Source organism: Ranitomeya imitator, chromosome 2 (genome assembly GCF_032444005.1).
Source record: "Ranitomeya imitator isolate aRanImi1 chromosome 2, aRanImi1.pri, whole genome shotgun sequence".
NCBI classification, from domain to species: domain Eukaryota; kingdom Metazoa; phylum Chordata; class Amphibia; order Anura; family Dendrobatidae; genus Ranitomeya; species Ranitomeya imitator.
This window is the reverse complement of record NC_091283.1, coordinates 538,675,530-538,697,287: the sequence shown is the minus strand read 5'-3', so window position 1 is coordinate 538,697,287 and position 21,758 is coordinate 538,675,530. Positions and strand designations below refer to the sequence as shown.

General features: G+C 47.7%; 1 protein-coding gene across 1 annotated transcript in view; it reads left to right on the top strand.

The window, feature by feature from the left end:
* Positions 1-21,758, top strand: part of TRMT1L (tRNA methyltransferase 1 like) — a 107,048-nt gene that overhangs the window by 74,740 nt on the left and 10,550 nt on the right. The window contains exons 10-15 of the mRNA XM_069751901.1: positions 446-692; positions 776-988; positions 1,061-1,251; positions 5,016-5,094; positions 5,333-5,493; positions 17,764-17,820. Of these exons, the coding sequence (XP_069608002.1) occupies positions 446-692; positions 776-988; positions 1,061-1,251; positions 5,016-5,094; positions 5,333-5,493; positions 17,764-17,820 (948 nt within the window). The remainder of the gene's footprint in view (positions 1-445; positions 693-775; positions 989-1,060; positions 1,252-5,015; positions 5,095-5,332; positions 5,494-17,763; positions 17,821-21,758) is intronic.

The window sequence follows — 21,758 nt, the reverse complement described above, 5'->3', positions numbered from 1 at the left end:
AGGATATCTCTGTTACTGACGTATAACTGGTCAGACTTTTAAAAGGGTTATCCCTCCTTTTGTTACAAGTCTGTAGAATCCTCACAGACTGTTCACTGTATGCTGTGAGGATTCTCCGCTGCTCGAAGCAGGCGGTCATGTGACCAAAATTGTGTGATTTGCATACTTCCAGGCACATTCTGACTATACGTGGCCAACACTGAGTAAGGCTGCGCACGTGTAATCGGCGCGTTACCACCTGTATGCAAATCATGGTTCCCAGCACCAGAAATTCCTTAGAGCGTGCTGCGAGGATTTGCAATTCTGCAATCACATGGACTGACTGCAGACTTTTAGCTTGAGGCCGGTGAACCACTTTACATCCTTTCCAGTTTTGGTCATTTCTGTTTTCAGTCCTGTTAAATTTTTGATGTTTATCAAAAGTAAAATCGTTGTTCCTTTGTAGGCATCATGGGATTGCAGTGGGCAAAGCACCTCGGGAATTCTGTGAAAGTCACCGTTAATGACATCAATGAGAGTTCAGTAGCTCGAATCCGAGAAAATTGTCACCTTAACAAGATAAGGACCGTAGCGAAGGCGGACGAGATGCCTGACGCGGCGCCTGAAATAAGTGATAAAGACTTTGTGGCCACTGTAGAAGTTACGAACATGGATGCCAACATCTTGATGCACATGCGGTCTTTTGATTTCATGTAAATGACTAGATCTCACCTACTATTTGTTTTGCATTGTTTGGTTGATACTCTCTAAATGTCTTGTGGCTTCTTCTCTTCAGACACTTGGATCCCTTTGGAACATCTGTGAACTATCTGGATGCAGCTTTTAGGAATGTTCGGAACTTGGGCATCATATCCATCACCTCAACTGACACAAGCTCTCTATATGCCAAGAACACTCATGTGGCAAAGCGTCATTATGGCTGCAACCTCATCAGGACGGAGTACTACAGAGAGCTGGCGGCTCGAGTCGTCCTGGCGGCTGTAGCCAGGTGAGTCCTCAGTGTTTGTCATGTTCTTCAGGAGATTAGATGCCGGGCTAATGCGGTATTTTTATCCAACAGGACAGCTGCTCGCTGCAATAAAGGGATCGAAGTCCTGCTCTCAGTGGCCCTTGAGCACTTTGTGTTGGTGATAGTCCGTGTTCTGAGAGGACCATCTCTAGCTGACGAGAGCATGAAGATGATTAACAATCTGATTCATTGCCATTGGTGTGAGGAAAGAATCTTCCAGAAGGAGGGGACCATGATAGAAGGTAACACCTATATTAAAATAATTACTTTAGCCTTTAGTTAAAGGGAATCTGTAACCAAGTTTTATCCACTTAAGCTGAGAGCAGCGTAATGTAGGGACTGATACCCTGGTATAAAGGATGTCACTTACTTGGCTGCTTGCTGTAGCTTTGAGAAAATTACTGGTTTATCAGCAGGAGATTTATCACTAGAGGACTAGTAAACCTACAGCCATGTAATCTTTCATCTTCATGAGCTCTGTACAACCCAATCCCCACCACTTATTAGCAGCTTTCTACCTATGCACAGTGTACACAGAATGCTGCCAATCAAGTGTGGGCGGAATTATACAAAGCTCAGCATTTGGTTTTATCAAAACTGCAGCAAGTAGCCCAGTAAGTGATAGATCTCTGGAATCCAGGTCTCTGTCCCTACATTATGCTGCTTTTATATAGTGTATCAAAGACTTGGTGACATTCCCCTTTAAAATCAGAAGTATCATCCATTCTGTGAAATATTGAGCTGTGTGATCAGCCTGTAATCACAGGTCTGGATTATTAAAGGTAACTTGTCACATCACATAACACTCTTTTCCTGCAGATATAGTATTATTTTGCACGTAAATGGCATTAGAAAGGTTCCTGACTGCTATACTGAAAGTGCAGCTTCCGGGAGAAAATTAACTTTATTCCTCCCTGAAGCCACCAGCTTTCAGTCATACAGGCTTGCTGTTAATTCTTACAGCATTGTATGTACAGTTAGGTCCATATATATTTGGACAAAGACAACATTTTTCTAATTTTGGTTCTAGACATTACCACAATGAATTTTAAACAAAACAATTCAGATGCAGTTGAAGTTCAGACTTTCAGCTTTCATTTGAGGGTATCCACATTAAAATTGGATGAAGGGTTTAGGAGTTTCAGCTCCTTAACATGTGCCATACTGTTTTTAAAGGGACCAAAAGTAATTGGACAATTGATTCCAAGGCTATTTTATGGACACGTGTGGGCAATCCCTTCATTATTTCATTCTCAATTAAGCAGATAAAAGGCCTGGAGTTGATTTGAGGTGTGGTGCTTGCGTTTGGAAGGTTTTGCTGTGAAGTAAACATGAGGTCAAAGGAGCTCTCCATGCAGGTGAATCAAGCCATCCTTAAGCTGCGAAAACAGAAAAAACCCATCAGAGAAATTGCTACAATATTAGGAGTGTCAAAATCTACAGTTTGGTACATCCTGAGAAAGAAAGAAAGCACTGGTGAACTCATCAATGCAAAAAGACCTGTGCGCCCACAGAAAACAACAGTGGTGGATGATCGCAGAATAATCTCCATGGTGAAGAGAAACCCCTTCACAACAGCCAACCAAGTGAACAACATTCTCCAGGAGGTCGGCGTATCAATATCCAAATCTACCATAAAGAGAAGACTGCATGAAAGTAAATACAGAGGGTTCACTGCATGGTGCAAGCCACTCATAAGCATCAAGAATAAAAAGGCTAGACTGGACTTTGCTAAAAAAAATCTAAAAAAGCCAGCACAGTTCTGGAACAACATTCTTTGGACAGATGAAAGCAAGATCAACCTCTACCAGAATGATAGGAAGAGAAAGTATGGCGAAGGTGTGGTACAGCTCATGATCCAAAGCATACCACATCATCTGTAAAACCCGGTGGAGGCAGTGTGATGGCTTGGGCGTGCATGGCTGCCAGTGGCACTGGGTCACTAGTGTTTATTGATGATGTGACACAGGACAGAAGCAGCGGAATGAATTCTGAGTTATTCCGAGACATACTGTGTGCTCAGATCCAGCCAAATGCAGCCAAACTGATTGGTCGCCATTTCATACTACAGATGGACAATGACCCAAAGCATAAAGCCAAAGCAACCCAGGAGTTTATTAAAGCAAATAAGTGGAATATTCTTGATTGGCCAAGTCAGTCACCTGATCTCAACCCAATTGAGCATGCATTTCACTTGTTACAGACTAAACTTCAGACAGAAAGGCCCACAAACAAACAGCCACTGAAAACCACCACAGTGAAGGCCTGGCAGAGCATCAAAAAGGAGGAAACACAGCGTCTGGTGATGTCCATGAGTTCAAGACTTCAGGCAGTCATTGCCAACAAAGGGTTTTCAACCAGTACTAGAAATGAACATTTTATTTAAAATTATTGAATCTGTCCAATTACTTTTGGTCCCTTTTAAAACAGGGTGGCTCATGTTAAGGAGCTGAAACTCCTAAACCCTTCATTCAATTTTAATTTGGATACCCTCAAATGAAAGCTAAAAGTCTGAACTTCAACTGCATCTAAATTGTTTTGTTTAAAATTCATTGTGGTGATGTCTATAACCAAAATTAGAAAAATGTTGTCTCTGTCCAAATATATATGGACCTAACTGTACATCCCAGCACTTTGACAAGCAGACTCAGCAGTGCATTGCTATCAGTCAAAGTGCCAGTCGGTGGGGTGTACACTGCGGAGGAGCAGCTAACTTTTTTATTTGCATAGTGTCAGCCTCCTAGTGGCAGCAGCATACACCCCATGGTCCCATGGTTCCTGTGTTCCCTAATGAAGGCTCCGAGAGATTTTACTGTAAGCAACCAAAATCTTTATTTTAATGATTTCATAGAGGGTTGTCCGTTAGTAAATTCTCTAAAATGTGCAGAACTCAACATATTTTGCAAATGTAGAAAATTTATACAAATAACCTGTCAAATCCAGTCAAAATTGCTAAATTCTTAGGCCACCTTCTCTTTTGACTTTGTCACAAATCTGAAAAGAATCTACAACTAAATACACTTGTTGCTTGCAGATTGTTAGATTTTTACCTTTTTTTTTTCTTCAAATTATTATATGGGTTGAAATCTGCAATAAAAATTTGTGCGAAAATAAACTTGAAAGATAATATCTGAATGAATGAATGAATATGATGTGATAAGAGAAGATCTGTTATGAGTTAATGCTTTATACTTGAGAAAATGCATCCTACTAACCGAAATCTTTGTCCCTAGAGCACATAGTGTTCCTGTAGCATCACTGAACACTATGCAGTCATGGCTGAAAGTGTTGGCACATTTGAAATTGTCCAGAAAAATGAAGTTTCTCCCAGAATATTATTGCAATTACGCATGTTTTGTTATACATTGGAAAAAAGGTAGATTGGACACGATTTCACACTAAACCTCAAAAATGGGCCGGACAAAGTTATTAGCACCTTTCCAAAAATGTGGCGCCATTCAAATATGAGCGACCTAGAACAGTTTGCAAAAAAGTTATCCAAAATTCCAGTTGAGAGGCTTAAGACGCTTCTTGATGGTTATAGGAGGCAATCAATTGAAGATATTTATTCCAAAGGGTGTGCAAAAAAATATTAAGTGGAGGGGGCCAACAACTTTGGCCAGCCCATTTTTGGGGTTTTGTGTGAAACTGTCCATTTCCCTTTTTTGTTTTGTATTGTTCCAAAACACACAAAGGAAATAAACATATGTATAACAAAACATGTGTAATTATAATAATTTTCTGGGAGAAATACTTCATTTTCTGGAACAATTTCAAGTGTGCGAACGCTTTTTTGGCCTGACTATATATAACCATATTTCATATCTCTGTAAATTAATTGTTACATGGATTGTAAGATCATGTGGTGTTGTGCCCTGTCATTACCCATGGCCATATGTATTTAATTGGATACTGTGCTCTAAATAACATTAGAAGTTCTGGATAAAATAAACTTAATCTGAATGATGAAATGTACAACTCATATTAATGATTGTTTGCCTTCCAGAAAATCCATACAATCAACTGCCCTGCGATTGCCACATAAGTATGCCAGGAAGATCCGCAGTCTTGATTGGTCCGGTGTGGTGAGTTACCTGATTTGATATCACTGCACAGTCTGGAAGAATTAAAGGCGATGTCCTCCTTCGTAGCCATTGGTTTTAATATCCCTATTTAACAAAAATGGGACATGAAGAAATCCTGGTTCTCCCGTGTGTTCAATACGTATACAATCTAGAAGTCCTCCGAAACTCTGCATGTTATTTGCAGAGTCCATCCCAGATGTTGGTGGCCTTAGCTTAGTCCTGTATGATTTGTTTCCAGGTCTGGTTCCTTATTTAATGCTGGGTTCTTGAAAAGAATGCTGTTTGAAGCTACGACACGAGGCATTTTGGACATACATACCATACTGAAGACACTGATTTGTGAATCTGAATGCACGACTCTTAAACAGTTCCCTGTAAATCCAAATCAAGGCACTCAAAGTAAGACATTTTTGGTTTTGTTTTTGGCTAAAGCTGCAAGCTATACATTTGTTTGTTTTCGCCAGGTCTTATCTTTAGAAATAACTTGGGTGTATATATATCTGGGTGTTTCGTCTGCCACCACTTCATTTAAAATCCATGCCCAGAATAGCCTTATGCCAGAAATGCTGCCCAATCAGCGAACCTTTTATGGTGGTGTATTTTCATGTCAGACTTGTATCCACCAGGTATTCCCATCACAGACATTCATGACATAGCAGTGGCAGGTGGTTAGGACTATGGAGCAGAAGTGAAGCGTTATGGAACCGGGTATCCACGATCACTCCACTGTGTGCGCTACAGAAGTGACGTAGCACAGCCCGCCTCGCCCACCTCTGGCTCCTGCATACATACAGATATTTCAATCTTTGCTTTGAATGGCTGACATAGGAATACCCTTTAAGGTTATTTAGCAGTAGGAATTTCCAGTGCCCCATCAGGGCATATAAATCTCCTCTTAAAGGGGTGGTTCCTCATTAAGGCCCCCTTCGCATATACAGTTAGGGCCAGAAATATTTGGACAGTGACACAATTTTTGCGAGTTGGGCTCTGCATGCCACCACATTGGATTTGAAATGAAACCTCTACAACAGAATTCAAGTGCAGATTGTAACGTTTAATTTGAAGGGTTGAACAAAAATATCTGATAGAAAATGTAGGAATTGTACACATTTCTTTACAAACACTCCACATTTTAGGAGGTCAAAAGTAATTGGACAAATAAACATAACCCAAACAAAATATTTTTATTTTCAATATTTTGTTGCAAATCCTTTGGAGGCAATCACTGCCTTAAGTCTGGAACCCATGGACATCACCAAACGCTGGGTTTCCTCCTTCTTAATGCTTTGCCAGGCCTTTACAGCCGCAGCCTTCAGGTCTTGCTTGTTTGTGGGTCTTTCCGTCTTAAGTCTGGATTTGAGCAAGTGAAATGCGTGCTCAATTGGGTTTAGATCTGGAGATTGACTTGGCTATTGCAGAATGTTCCACTTTTTGGCACTCATGAACTCCTGGGTAGCTTTGGCTGTATGCTTGGGGTCATTGTCCATCTGTACTATGAAGCGCCGCCCAATCAACTTTGCAGCATTTGGCTGAATCTGGGCTGAAAGTATATCCCGGTACACTTCAGAATTCATCCGGCTACTCTTCTGTCATCAATAAACACAAGTGACCCAGTGCCATTGAAAGCCATGCATGCCCATGCCATCACGTTGCCTCCACCATGTTTTACAGAGGATGTGGTGTGCCTTGGATCATGTGCCGTTCCCTTTCTTCTCCAAACTTTTTTCTTCCCATCATTCTGGTACAGGTTGATCTTTGTCTCATCTGTCCATAGAATACTTTTCCAGAACTGAGCTGGCTTCTTGAGGTGTTTTTCTGCCAATTTAACTCTGGCCTGTCTATTTTTGGTATTGATGAATGGTTTGCATCTAGATGTGAACCCTTTGTATTTACTGTCATGGAGTCTTCTCTTTACTGTTGACTTAGAGACAGATACACCTACTTCACTGAGAGTGTTCTGGACTTCAGTTGATGTTGTGAACGGGTTCTTCTTCACCAAATTAAGTATGCGGCGATCATCCACCACTGTTGTCATCCGTGGACGCCCAGGCCTTTTTGAGTTCCCAAGCTCACCAGTCAATTCCTTTTTTCTCAGAATGTACCCAACTGTTGATTTTGCTACTCCAAGCATGTCTGCTATCTCTCTGATGGATTTTTTCTTTTTTTTCAGCCTCAGGATGTTCTGCTTCACCTCAATTGAGAGTTCCTTTGACCGCATGTTGTCTGCTCACAGCAACAGCTTCCAAATGCAAAACCACACACCTGGAATCCACCCCTGACCTTTTAACTACTTCATTGATTACAGGTTAACGAGGGAGACGCCTTCAGAGTTAATTGCAGCCCTTAGAGTCCATTGTCCAATTACTTTTGGTCCCTTGAAAAAGAGGACGCTATGCATTACAGAGCTATGATTCCTAAACCCTTTCTCCGATTTGGATGTGGAAACTATCATATTGCAGCTGGGAGTGTGCACTTTCAGCCCATGTTATATATATAATTGCATTTCTTTATCGCCTCTCATTGGGGGACACAGGAACCATGGGTGTATGCTGCTGCCACTAGGAGGCTGACACTATGCAAATAAAAAAATTAGCTCCTCCTCTGCAGTGTACACCCCACCGACTGGCATTAAACTCTTCAGTTTAGCTTAGTGTCAGTAGGAGGTGGACACGGGTCTTTCATTAGACCCTTATCTACCTCAATGTGCGTCGTTTCTTTTCAGGTTTTTTTCCGGATGGGATACAGGGTGAGCAGTCACACCTGTAGTCCCACAAGCGGACTATGAGTACGGCGTGTACTGCAACCCCGTATCCTCATAGATCCCTCAGCAGGACCAAGAGCCTGGCACACAAGCGTGCTCAGAAGTCCGGTCCTGGCCCCTCCCCCACCCACTCGCCTACCAGAGCCTGTCGGTCGGAGGAGACGAGGACGTCCATCAGCAGCTCCTATGGACGTCTGATACCTTCTCAAGGTTAGTAGCAGACGACGTGGGATTTTACTAGGTGAGTATTTCTAAAGGGGTTCCCAGGACTCAGCGCGGGGTCATCGCTGCATTTGCAGCACTTTCCCCGTTCCCTGCGCGGTGGCTCTTTCTGACGTGGCGTTTTTTTCTGTCAGCCGCGCTACCTTTCCATGCCCCACCGCGTTCCTCCAGCGGTCGCCGTTCTTCCTTCAGGCCCCGGCCTCCCGGGGCCTGCTTGCGGCACACTCCTGCCTGCAGCTTTTCCCTCAGCGGTCGCTGGCTCCTAATTTAGGCTCCGGCCTTTCCCGGGGCCTACTTGCGGCGTACCAGCTGCCCTCAGCGTTCCCCCCTCAGCGTTCTATGCGGCGGCTCCTCAGGCGTCGCTCACCTCCACAGCCAGCTGGGGCCTACTCCGGCGACTCTTCACCGGCGGCAGCGCTCCCTCTCTTAAATGCGGCGGCTGCCGCGCCTCTCTGCTGGGCAGCGTCTGCGCCGCGGGGATCTTTTCTCCGGTCACCGGCTCCTAATTTAGGCCCCGGCTTTTCCGGGGCCTACTCCGGCGGCTCTTATCCGGCGGCAGCACTCTCTCTTTCATGCGGCGGCTTCAGCGCCGCTGTGCCGGGCAGTGTCTGCGCCGCGGGGGTTCTTCTCAGCGGGCACCGGCTTCTAATATAGGCCCCGGCTTTTCCTGGGGCCTACTTCCGGTGCCGCGCTCCGCCCACTTCCTTCTTCATCGGGCGGGCTTTTCTCCCGCCCGACATACTGTGCCTGCTCATCGGCGCCCCCCTGTCTGGCTCCGCCCCCTTCCTCCAGGGACAGCGTCTGTGTGTGCTCACCGCTTCTTAGCTGCAGGAGCTCGCGCAGCGCGCCCCACACCTTCGCCACTGCATCCTCCGTGGGCACAGAATCCAGCACCTCAGGGCAGGAGTTCTCCACCGGCAAGTGGGACATCTTTCAGGACGGGTCCGTGAGTAGCTGCACTGCAGACTGACACCCCCCTCTGCCCCACTGTCCCCTAACCCACTGGCATCTTCAGGGACCTCTCAAAATGTCTACCTCTAAAGGGGGCCGCTCTCGCCCCCCTACTTCTTCTTCTGCCTTAGTCACGTACTTTGCTTGTTCGTCCTGTAACAGCAAACTTCCCTCAGGTCAGTCCTCCCCGCTGTGTCAGTCCTGCAGCAACCCGATTGTTCCCACTGCCCAGGATCCCCCGGCTGTTCCGCCCGAGAGTGATCCCCCCCATCCCAGGCTGGGCCGCCTCTCTGTCACAATCTGTGGCCGATTTAACACGGTTATCTCAAACCCTGGTGTCCGCGCTTGATCGGTTACCCCTGCAGACCCCGGCCGTAGCCAGCGGGTCACAGGAACCGCCGCCAGAGCTCTCCTTGATAAGCCACAAAAGGTCCAGACAGGAAAGTCGGTCTGAGTCCTCTTCGCGCTCCATCTCGCCGCTCGGCCCTCCCCCGCGGTTGGTGTCCCACCGATCCTCCTCCCCTGAGTCAGGCGAGGCATTATCTGATGCGCCTTCAGAGGATATTTCGGAGCTGGATCCTAACCAAATCGCCACCATGAGTGAGACAGTCCAGAACCTCATTGGGGCAATAAACCAAACATGTGGCATCAAGGATCCCTCTACGGAACCCGCAGATCAGGCGGTTTCATTTAGACGGGCCAAACCACCTTCAAAATGTTTCGCTCCTCATCCTGAATTCGAGGAAATCTTGTCCAGAGAGAGAGAGAACCCCACTAGGCGTTTTCAGAGGGGAAAACGCCTGGGTGTGCTATATCCTTTTTCTCCAGAACTTACCGCCAATTGGACGGCCTCTCCCTCGGTGGATCCCCCTGTTTCCAGGCTGTCCACCAACACGGTGCTTCCTCTGTCCGGCGGAGCATCTCTGAAGGATTCTAACGATAGAGTTATAGAATCCTTCGCGAAATCTGCTTTTGAAGCGGCTTCAGCGGCTCTATGTCCAGCTTTTGCGTCCACTTGGGCTTCAAAATCCATCTCAAAATGGGCCAAGGATCTTCGGCGAGGTATCCTGGATGGGGCGCCTCCCGCGCAATTAGCGGAACTTGCCAACCAGATTTCCCACGCTGGTGAATACCTGTTTTCCGCCTCCCTGGATGTCGCGTCTTGCGCGGCTCAAGCCTCCAGCAATGCCGTTGCCATCCGCCGGACCGTTTGGCTCAAGGCCTGGCAGGCGGACTTGTCCTCCAAAAAGTCCCTCACTAGTCTGCCCTTCCAGGGCTCTCGTCTCTTTGGTTCCCAGCTGGACCAAATAATTAAGGACGCCACCGGGGGTACAAGTTCTCTTCTCCCCCAGGCTAAGCCTCGTCGCCCTCCTCCTAGACGACAGTTTCGTTCTTTTCGGCCTTTTCGTCGCTTTGCTGCGTCAAACTCCTTTTCCCAGCAGCAACAGAGGCCACAGGCACGTCAAGAGAAGAAGGCGGTGTCCTTTAGGCCCACTCCGTCCTGGCGTCCTCGCTTCTCCCAGGGTAGACCCTCCAGGCCCAGGACTGGAAGATCCACCTCTGCATGACTCTCAGCAAGACTCCAGCCCGACTCCCAGATTGGGCGGCCGTCTTCTCCTTTTCAGGGACGTCTGGATTTCCGCAGTAGAGGATGCATGGGTCAGGGAAGTTGTATCCTCGGGATACAAGATAGAGTTCGCTTCCCGACCTCGGGATCGTTTCTTCCAATCCCGTCCTCCAAGAGATCCCGCTCTAGTTCCGGGCTTCTTCTCCGCCATCGCTTCTCTGCTCAAATCCGGGGTAATCGTTCCCGTCCCAGAAAAAGAACGCTTCACGGGTTTCTACTCGAATCTTTTTGTGGTACCGAAAAAAGACGGCAAGGTTCGTCCCATTCTGGACCTCAAATTGCTGAACAGGAGAGTTCGCCTGAGACACTTCAGGATGGAATCCCTTCGTTCAGTAATTGCTTCCATGGAGGCTCAGGAGTTTCTATGCTCAATAGATATCCAGGACGCCTACCTCCATGTCCCGATATTTCCCGGACATCACCGTTTCCTGCGCTTCGCAGTGCAACGAGATCATTTTCAGTTCGTCGCCCTGCCGTTCGGTCTCGCAACCGCGCCAAGGGTGTTCACGAAGATCATGGCGGCGCTGATGGCCATCTTGAGAGTCAGAGGCTTGGTCCTATTTCCATATCTCGACGACATCCTCATCAAGGCTCCGTCCTTTGCTCAGGCCCACGAAAGCCTGTCCATTGTTCTCGACACCTTAGCCCGTTTCGGGTGGCTGGTCAACCGGAAGAAGTTCTGCCTTATTCCTTCTCAGCGCATCATCTTTCTGGGCATGCTTTTCGACACTCGTCAGAGCAGAGTCTTCCTTCCCAAAGACAAGAGATCCATTCTTTGTCGGGACATACGCTCGCTCCAGGGTCCTCGGCCTCCCTCCCTCCGTTCGGCCATGAAGGTTCTGGGGAGGATGGTCGCTACATTGGAAGCGATTCCCTTCGCCCAATTCCATTCGCGCCCCCTTCAGCAAGCCATTCTGTCCCAGTGGGACAGGTCGGTCTTCTCCCTGGATCGGCCGATCAGACTCTCCTTTCGGGTCAAGCGGTCTCTCTTCTGGTGGCTGACGTCACCTCTCATCTCCCAGGGCAGGTCCTTCCTTCCGGTTCACTGGCAGGTGGTGACAACGGACGCCAGCCTGATCGGCTGGGGTGCGGTTTTTCGCCACCTGACGGTTCAGGGCCGTTGGTCGCCGCAGGAGTCATCTCTGCCAATCAACGTCCTCGAAATTCGGGCCATTTTTCTGTCCCTCCGCCACTGGGAAAGGATCCTCAGGGGCCTTCCAGTTCGGATCCAGACGGACAACGCCACGGCTGTGGCATATGTCAACCATCAGGGGGGGACTCGGAGCTCCTTGGCCCTTGCCGAGGTATCCAAGATCCTCCTTTGGGCAGAGGCAACGGTTCCGGTGATATCCGCGGTGCATATCCCCGGCGTGGAAAACTGGGCCGCCGACTTCCTCAGCCGCGAGGGCCTCGCGGCAGGGGAATGGTCCTTGCATCCGGAGGTCTTCCATCAGATTTGTCTTCGATGGGGAACTCCGGATGTGGATCTCACGGCGTCTCGAGTCAACAGGAAGGTTCCGCAGTTCGTCTCCAGGTCCCGCGATCCTCTCGCAGTGGGCGTCGATGCTCTGGCCATTCCTTGGTCACAGTTCGAGCTGCCCTACCTGTTCCCACCCCTTCCATTACTTCCCAAACTGAAGAAGATCAAAGCGGAAGGGGTGCCGGTCATCCTGATCGCCCCGGATTGGCCCAGGAGAGCTTGGTTCGCGGAGCTCGTCAACCTTCTTGCGGACGCTCCCTGGCGCCTTCCAGACAGGCCCGATCTGCTGTCCCAGGGTCCGATCTGCCACCCGAATTCTCGGTCGCTCAGTTTAACGGCGTGGCTGTTGAGACCGCGGTTCTAAGAGCGTCCGGCCTTTCGGACCGGGTGATTCACACCATGATTCAGGCTCGGAAGCCTTCGTCTTCCAGGATCTACTACCGCACCTGGAAGGCCTACTTCCGTTGGTGCGAGTCCAACCGCGTTCCGCCTATGGTTTTTTCCCTGCCTTCTCTTTTGGCCTTCCTTCAGGCAGGACTGGATTCGGGCCTGGCTCTTAGTTCCCTGAAGGGTCAGGTCTCTGCGCTTTCCATCCTCTTTCAGAAGACCTTGGCCTCTCGGCCACAGGTTAAGACCTTCTTTCAGGGGGTAGCCCATGCCGTCCCGCCGTACAGGGCCCCTGTGGAGGCATGGGACCTAAACCTGGTACTGGACGTTCTGAAGGTTTCTCCCTTTGAACCTCTTAGGGAGATTCCTCTATCAGTTTTATCATGGAAGGTGGCCTTTCTTGTGTCCATCACGTCCATTCGCCGCGTTTCCGAGCTGGCGGCCCTGTCTTGCTGTCCTCCGTTTTTGGTCATTCACCAGGACAAGGTGGTCTTCCGGCCCCCACCTTCTTTTCTTCCTAAGGTGGTTTCCACCTTCCACCTCAACGAAGACATCGTTCTACCTTCCTTTTGTCCAGCTCCGACTCATCCTCTGGAGCGATCGTTGAACAAGCTGGACCTTGTCAGGGCTGTGAGGATCTATCTGGACAGAACGTCCACTTTCCGGAAGACTGATTCCTTTTTCGTCATTCCTGATGGCACGCGCAGAGGCCAGCCGGCTTCTAAAGCGACTATTGCTCGCTGGATCAGAATGGCAATTTTGGAGGCTTACCGGGTCAAGAACAGAGTGCCCCCTCCTGGGATTAAGGCTCACTCTACCCGGGCAGTCGGCGCCTCCTGGGCGGTGCACCACAGGGCTTCCGCCCTACAGCTTTGCAAAGCGGCAACTTGGTCTTCCATCCACACGTTCGCCAAATTTTACAAGGTCCACACCTACGCATCGGCGGACGCCAGCCTAGGCAGAAGGATCCTGCAGGCGGCAGTGGTGAGTCCTCTGACCTGATGGAAGTCTGTTTTCCCGCCCTAGGGACTGCTTTGGGACGTCCCATGGTTCCTGTGTCCCCCAATGAGAGGCGATAAAGAAAACAGGATTTTTGGTTGCTTACCGTAAAATCTGTTTCTTGAAGCCTCCATTGGGGGACACAGCTCCCTCCCAATGTTTTTGTTATATGTTCTGACTGTTCTCGCGTTTACAGTTCTCAAGTTTGTGGTTATGGTTTTTCAACCTTGTTCTTTCTCCTACTGCTTTCTCACTAATTGAAGAGTTTAATGCCAGTCGGTGGGGTGTACACTGCAGAGGAGGAGCTAATTTTTTTATTTGCATAGTGTCAGCCTCCTAGTGGCAGCAGCATACACCCATGGTTCCTGTGTCCCCCAATGGAGGCTTCAAGAAACAGATTTTACGGTAAGCAACCAAAAATCCTGTTTTCTGAACATGTTTTTGTAAATAGCTAAAATAACAAAACTTGTGTCACTGTCCAAATATTTCTGGCCCTAACTGTAGCTCAGAGCAGAGAGCTGCTAACAACCAACACTTTTTCCTCTAGTTCACACAAGGTAATCAATTGTTGAACGAGTGTCCACAAAATGCTGGTTTCCCATCATTGATCCATTCGGTCGTCGGCAGATTGGATTGATTATGCTGGCCATAAAATCATTGATGTCTACACATCCAAGATTGTACACAAGATGTGCTGACAATTGTTGCGGCCCCATACAGTTGGTATCGACCCATGTGAACAGGATTTTAAATGAGCACTGCTTGTACAGTACAATGCTATGGGCAGAAATTTGTGCTGGTCTAAATACACCTTTACTTGAGTCATCCTACATAGTGAATGGATATAGCAGCCCATTTTCCTCTACAAAAATCAGCATTTGGTCAGATTAAAGGAGCTGACAATTACGTTAAATGTCTTTCATGTGAACTAACTGCCATTGATAAGCACTTCACTAAATAACTTGCTTTTCCAGCCTGAGCTGTTGACCTGATTACATGATCTTTGGCTGAAAATCTACTGCTTCCTGTGATCATGATCATATTCTCGCTCAGTTCTGGTGCTTTGTTTTTACTTCTACTCTCTGTAACAATGTCTTGTACAGAAAATTGTGCTCATGCTGTGTGTGATGCTGGGGGAGGAGTTTAGGCGGAGAAACAAGTCTGTGCTCACTGCTGGCTTGCAACCCAGCACAAGGTATGATAGGAAATGTAGTAAGACGGGAGCTGATGATTTGGAAGAGGAAGTGATGACTGTGAAAATAGAGCAGATGCCAGGGCACAGGAAGCAAAGCAAAAGCCATAAAGCTTGGCAGAAAAGGTATATAGGGATCTTTGGGGACATACCGTATATACTGTGATAATGTGTGCAAACTGTAAAGCGCTGCGGAATATGTTAGCGCTATATAAAAATAAAGATTATTATACTCGAGTATAAGCCAAGATTTTCAGCCCAAATTTTTGGGCTGAAAGTGCCCCTCTCGGCTTATACTCACGGTCGGCGGCAGGGTCGGCGGGTGAGGGGGAGAGGGCGCTGAGGCATACTTACCTGCTTCCGGGGCCCCTGGCTTTGTCCCTGCAGTCCCACGGTCTTCGGGTGCCGCAGCTCTTCCCCTGTTCAGCGGTCACGTGGGACCGCTCATTAGAGAAATGAATATGGACTCCACTCCCATAGGGGTGGAGCCACATATTCATTTCTCTAATCAGCGGTAACGGTGACCGCTGATAGAGGAAGAAGCTGCGGCACCGAATACCAGCTGTCTGGGAGAAGGAGCGGGACGCCGGGTGCAGGTAAGTATCGCATATTTACCTGTCCCCGTTCCACACGCCGGGCGCCGCTCCATCTTCCCGGCATCTCTCCGCACTGACTGTGCAGGTCAGAGGGTGCGATGACGCACTAGTGTGCGCGCCGCCCTCTGCCTGATCAGTCAGTGCGGAGAGACGCCGGGATGGAACGTTGAGGAGCTGCAAGCAAGAGGTGAGTATGGCATTTTTTTTTTATTGCAGAAGCTATGGGGCATCTATGGGGAAATCATGAACGGTGCAAAGCACTATATGGCACAGCTATGGGGAAATAATCAACGGTGCAGAGCACTATATGGCACAGCTATGGGGAAATAATGAACGGTGCAGAGCACTATATGGCAGAGCTATGGGGAAATAATGAACGGTGCAGAGCACTATATGACACAGCTATGGGGTAACAATGAACGGTGCAGAGCATTGTATATGGGGCACAGCTTTATATGGAGCATCTATGGGGCAATAGTCAACTGTATGGAGCATTATATGTGGCACATTTTTATATAGAGCATCTTATGGGCCCATCATGAACTTTATGGAGCATTACATGGTCTGTGGTCTTGGATATACAGTATGTACAGTATTTTGAGAATTTAATCGCTATAGTATGGATTTTTTTTTTTACGTTTTTTTTTTATCCCGTTTGGAAATGGATCCCAATACTTCTGATCCTGGACCAAAACAAAAACGCAGGTCATACGAAGCTGGTTTCAAACTTAAGGTTGTGTGAAGAGCAGAAGAAAGCAATAACAGTATAGCAAGTAGGGAATTTTGTGTTAACGAAAAACAAGTGAGAGAGTGGCGGAAAATGAAAGCTGACTTGGTAAAGATTCCAAAGGCAAAAAAGCTCGACGTGGTTTGAAGATGTCATACGAGGCTCTAGAGACTGAATTGCATAAATGGGTTATGGAGTGTCGTCAAAATGGTTACTGCGTAACACGCATGGGAATTTGCTTACGTGCTCTTCAAATGGCTAAAGAAGACAAATTGAAAGCACCAGGCATTGAAAATTTTGTTGCATCAGCAGGATGGTGTACCCGCTTCATGAGTAGATTTGGCCTATGTTTGCGGCAAAGAACAAAGATTTCACAGAAGTTGCCAAAAGACCTTGATGAAAAAGTGATGTCATTCCATTCATTCATCATAAAACAAAGAAGGATCCATAACTATGACCTGGGAGATATTGGAAATATGGATGAAACACCTATGACTTTTGATCTTCCAAGCAACAGAACTGTGGCAAATATGGGAGACAAAACTATTTTACTCAGAACCACAGGAAATGAAAAAAACCACTTCACAGTCGTTCTTTCATGTTTGGCTAATGGAACTAAGCTGCGGCCTGTCATTATTTTTAAAAGAAAGACCTTGCCTAAAAAGGTCAAATTGCCACCACGAATTACAGTGCGCGCGCATGTTAAAGGATGGAACAAAAAAATGGCTGGAAGAAATTTGGAATGGACGACCAGGAGCAACCTTAAAGAAAAAACCATCATTACTAGTCTGGGATATGTTCAGAGCACACACATCTGATGACATAAAAAAACTGGCAAAGTCTTCTCAAGTTACTCTGGCGGTTATTCCAGGTGGACTTACATCTGTATTGCAGCCCCTAGATGTGTGTTTAAATAAACCTTTCAAAGACCGTGAGCGAGGAATGTGGCATGAATGGATGTCATCTGGTCAAGCCCGACTGTCAAAACTTGGAAATCTGATGAAGCCGGACATAGAATTAATAGCAAAGTGGGTTCGTGATGCATGGGAAGAGATTCCAGAGGACATGGTGCAACGGGCCTTCAAGTAGTGTGGCATTAGTAACGCTATGGATGGCAGTGAAGACCACGCTTTGTATGAGAATGACAGCAGTGACGGTGATGACAAACTCAGTGATGATGACAACGTCTATGCTGATAACCTCTTACCAGCTGAATTTGAGGCTCTGTTTAGAGACACAGATGATGAATCCAGTGAATTTGAAGGATTTTAACTTGTGTTTTAGCTTGGTTGCTGATTGATCTATGGTTTTTGTACTTTTAAAGTTATTGTTGTTACCGTATTGTTTTTGTTGACCCTTTTTTCCACTTACAGTGCTAATTTAATGTTTTCTTTTAAATATTCAAAAAAACACTTAACCTACTGATGTCTCAATTAATTTTACTTTTATTGGTATCTATTTTTATTTTTGAAATTCACCAGTAGCTGCTGCATTTCCACCCTAGGCCTATACTCGAGTCAATAAGTTTTCCCAGTTTTTTGTGGCAAAAGTAGGGGGTCGGCTTATACTCGAGTCGGCTTATACTCGAGTATATACGGTAATCGTTAAGCATTTATGGCAAAGCCAGTAGCAGAGTTAGGGTAGTGGACAACATATTTGAATAAAGCAGCTCTATTGTGCCACGAGTATGACAATATCTAAAGACCTGTTTTGCTTTATTTCTGTAGCCGAAGAAGGTGGCGTCTATATTAAAATATCAGAAGGTGAAATTGCAGCAAATTCAGGTATGTAACTTACAATCTTGGTGTTTCTTTTCTATGTGTTAGGGTATGTGCACACGATGCAGATTTAGTGCAGAACTGCAGCAGATTTTTCTGCTGCAGAAACGCTGCAGATCTGCACTGTGATTACAGTACAATGTAAATCAATGTGAAAAAAAAAAAAGCTGTGCACATGGTGCAGAAAAATCTGCGCAGAAACGCTGCAGATTTCAAAGAAGTGCATGTCACTTCTTTTGTGCAGTTCTGCAGCGTTTCTGCACCCCTCCATAATAGAAATCCGCAGGTGCGTTTTTGATGCGTTTTTTGTGCAGATTTGTGCACAAAAAACGCATAAAAAACGCACCTGCGGATTCTGCCAGGAGATGCAGATTTAGTGCAGATTTTATGCAGAAAATTCTGCACCAAATCTGCAACGTGTGCACACAGCCTAAAGGAATTTATCTGGTTTAGATGTTTTGAGCTGTTGTCATATACTGGATTGGTCAGAGCAGTTGTCCACGGGAGGACGACTCGTGTCTTATACATCTACAGCACATATCCCTTGCTGTATATAAGGACTCAGTAACCTTTGGCACTCTGCAATTCCCAACATAACATGACACAGCTTGTTGCTGTCAAGGAATGCTGGAATTTGTAGTTTCACAACTGTTTGAGTTCTGCAGGTTGCTGATCCCTGCTGTATAGCCTTGTAAGGTGGCCACTAAAAGCAATGCATGTCTTGCTTCCACTCCAGAATGCGAGCTCTGAATAACAAAGTGTAGAACCCCCCGAATTCTGTATAAATATAGCTGGATTCTAGTTTTATGGTCAGAGTAGTTTGGGTCAAATTTTAAAACTGAGTTCAGGAAGCAAGAAGAGCTAAATAGGCACTGACGAGCTAGACAAAATACCCATACATACACCCATCAGTCATCACATTAAATCATTGTGCAGGTCTCCTTCATACCACCAAACAGCTCTGACCCATTGAGTAATGGATTTCTCATGGTGTCTTTAACATTAAAGTGGTTGTATCTTCTTCTTGCTCTGGAAACTGGCCACCTACTGAAGTGGCCGGTAACTGGTCAACTTACCGCATTGCCAAGGTTGCTTTTTTTTTTTTTGTATACAAGCACTTTGCCATTTTACTCATTTAATTTGAGGCAACCTCTCTGTTTTGGAGACACCCTAATCCAGTCATTTAGCCATTAAAATTTGGCTTGTCAGTCACTTAGGTCCTTATAATTGCCTATTCTTCCTGTTACCAACACATTGGCTCGTAAGAACTGACTTTTCACTTGCTGACTAATTTATCCCACACCTTGACAGTTGCCATTCACTAGACTGTCAGTGGTTTAGGGGTAAGGATACAGATTGGCTAAATGTCTTTTCACTATCGCCTCATTCGGGGACACAGGAACCATGGGTGTATGCTGCTGCCACTAGGAGGCTGACACAATGCACAAAAAAAGTTGGCTCCTCCTCTGCAGTGTACACCCCACCGACTGGCATTATGAACTTCAGTTTAGCTTATTGTCAGTAGGAGGTGGACATGGGTCTTTCATTAGACCCTTTTCTACCTCAATGTGCGTCGTTCTTTTTTTGGATTTTCCGGAGGGATACAATGTGAACAGTCACAACTGTAATCCCACATTATGGACTGAGTATGGCGTCTACTGCCACCCCATATCCTCATAGATCTGACAGCAGGACCAAGATCCTAGCACACAAGCGGGCTTAGAAGTCCGGTCCTAGCTCCGACTCCCAGCCACTCGCCCACCAGAGCCTGTCAGTTGCGGAGACGAGGACGTCCATCAGCTCCCTGGATGTCTGATATCTTCCCCGGATTGAGGTTAGTAAGGACGGCAAGGGATGTTTTAGGTGAGTATTCCACATACCCCTACCCTCAAAGTACCTCTGAGTCCCTCCTCATATCCGGGGTAGTCAATGGGGGGTCCCTTGGGATCCGGCAGTCGCCCCTATTTCACAGTGATGCGCAGAGTTTTTTCCAGGCTGCATTGGCCTGGTCGGCGTTTTTCTCCTTAATGGCTGCGGGGGTCGTCACTCTGTTCGCGTTGTATCCGCGCTATGTTCGCGTGGCAGCCGCGCTACTTCCTTCAGTGGCCGCACTGTTCGGAGTCTGGCGCGGTGACCTTAGAGGCAACCGCGCTGCCTTTTTCCTCCGGCCTCACTGTGTTCTGACCCGGCGCGGCGACTGTGCAGGCAGCCGCGCCACTTCCTCCTGCAGCTGCACTGTTTTCGGTCCCATCGCGGCGGCCTTGCAGGCACTGTTGTTTTTTGATACGGCGCGGCGGCCTTGCAGGCAAGCGCGTTGCTTTTCCCGGCGTCGCGGCCCTTCCCACCACTCTTGGTGCCGCTGCTGGTACTCATTTCAGCGCCAGGAACGCTTTTCTTTGCCCATCTCCAAGAGCGTGAATTCCTGGCATCCTCGCCATCTCCCCACTGCTGTTCTGTCAGGCCTGCAGCAAGTTCTGGACAAGAGGGTGCCCCAGATGTGACTGCCTGTTCTCCTAGGGGCTATCGTTTCTGAGAAGCATCTTCCAAGCCGTGCAGCCTTCCATCTGGAAACCGCAGCGTCTGCCATGAGTAGCTCTGCACTGCAGATTGACACTCCCCTTCCCCCCTGTCCCCTAACCTTCTGGCATTTTCCTCAGGGGCCCGTTCGTCATGTCTAATTCTAAGGGAGGTCGCTCCCGGCCTCCTACTTCTTCCCCTACTTCCTGTGCCTTAGTGAAACACTTTGCGTGTTCGTCTTGTAACTGCAAGCTTCCCTCAGGTCAGTCTTCTCCCCTCTGTCAGGCCTGCAGTAACCCCATTATGCCCACCACCCAGGACCCCCCTGCTGTTTTGCCTGAGAGTGAAGCCCCCACCCCAGGCTGGGCCTCCTCACTGTCTCTATCAGTAGCGGATCTCACACGGGTGTCCCAGACCCTTGTGTCCGTGCTCCGTCCGAGACTTCCAATATAGGCCGCAAAGTATCCAGACAAGAACGCCTGTCTGAGTCCTCTTCTCGTTCCATCTCGCCCCACAGTCTTCTCTGTGGTCGACTTCCCCCTGGTCCTCCTCCCCGGAGTCAGGCAAGGCTTTCTCTGATGCGCCTTCGGAGGATAATTTTGAGCCGAATTCGAACCAAATAGCTAGCTTGAGGGATATGGTTCAAAGCCTCATTGTAGCGATCAATCAGACCTGTGGCATCAAAGATTCCTCTACGGAACCCGCAGGTCAGGCTGTTTCGTTTAGACGGTCTAAACTACCTCCCAAGGTATTCGCTCCTCATCCTGAATTCGATGAGCTTCTGGCCAGAGAAAGAGAGAATTCGACCAGACGTTTTCAAAGGGGCAAGCGCCTCCGGATCTCATCGCCAACTGGACGACTTCTCCCTCTGTGGATCCAGTTTCTGGACATTCCACCAACATGGTCCTCACGCTGTCCGGTGGGGCATCTCTGAAAGATTCCATTGATAGGATCATTGAATCCTTCGTGTGAAGTCGGCTTTCGAAGCGGCTGCGTCTTCCCTATGCCCGGCCTTTGCTTCCACCTGGGTTTCGAAGTCTGTATCCAAAAGGGCTAAACAACTCCGTTGGGGCATTCAAGCCGGAGCTCCACTAGAACGGCTGGCCGAACTTACCACCCAGATTACTCACGCAGGGGAATATTTGGTTTCCGCTTCCCTGGACGCCGCACCTTGTGCCGCTCAGGCGTCCAGTAATGTTGTTGCCAGCCGTCACATCGTTTGGCTCAAGGCCTGGCAGGCGGATTTGTCATCAAAGAAGTCCCTTACCAGCCTGCCTTTTCAAGGATCACGTCTTTTCGGTTCCAAGCTAGACCAAATTATTAAGGAAGCCACCGGGGGCACCAGTTCCCTTCTCCGCCAATCCAGACCTCGCCGACCTCCCCCTAGGTGGCAACTTCGGCCTTTTTCGTCGTTTCGTGGCATTAGA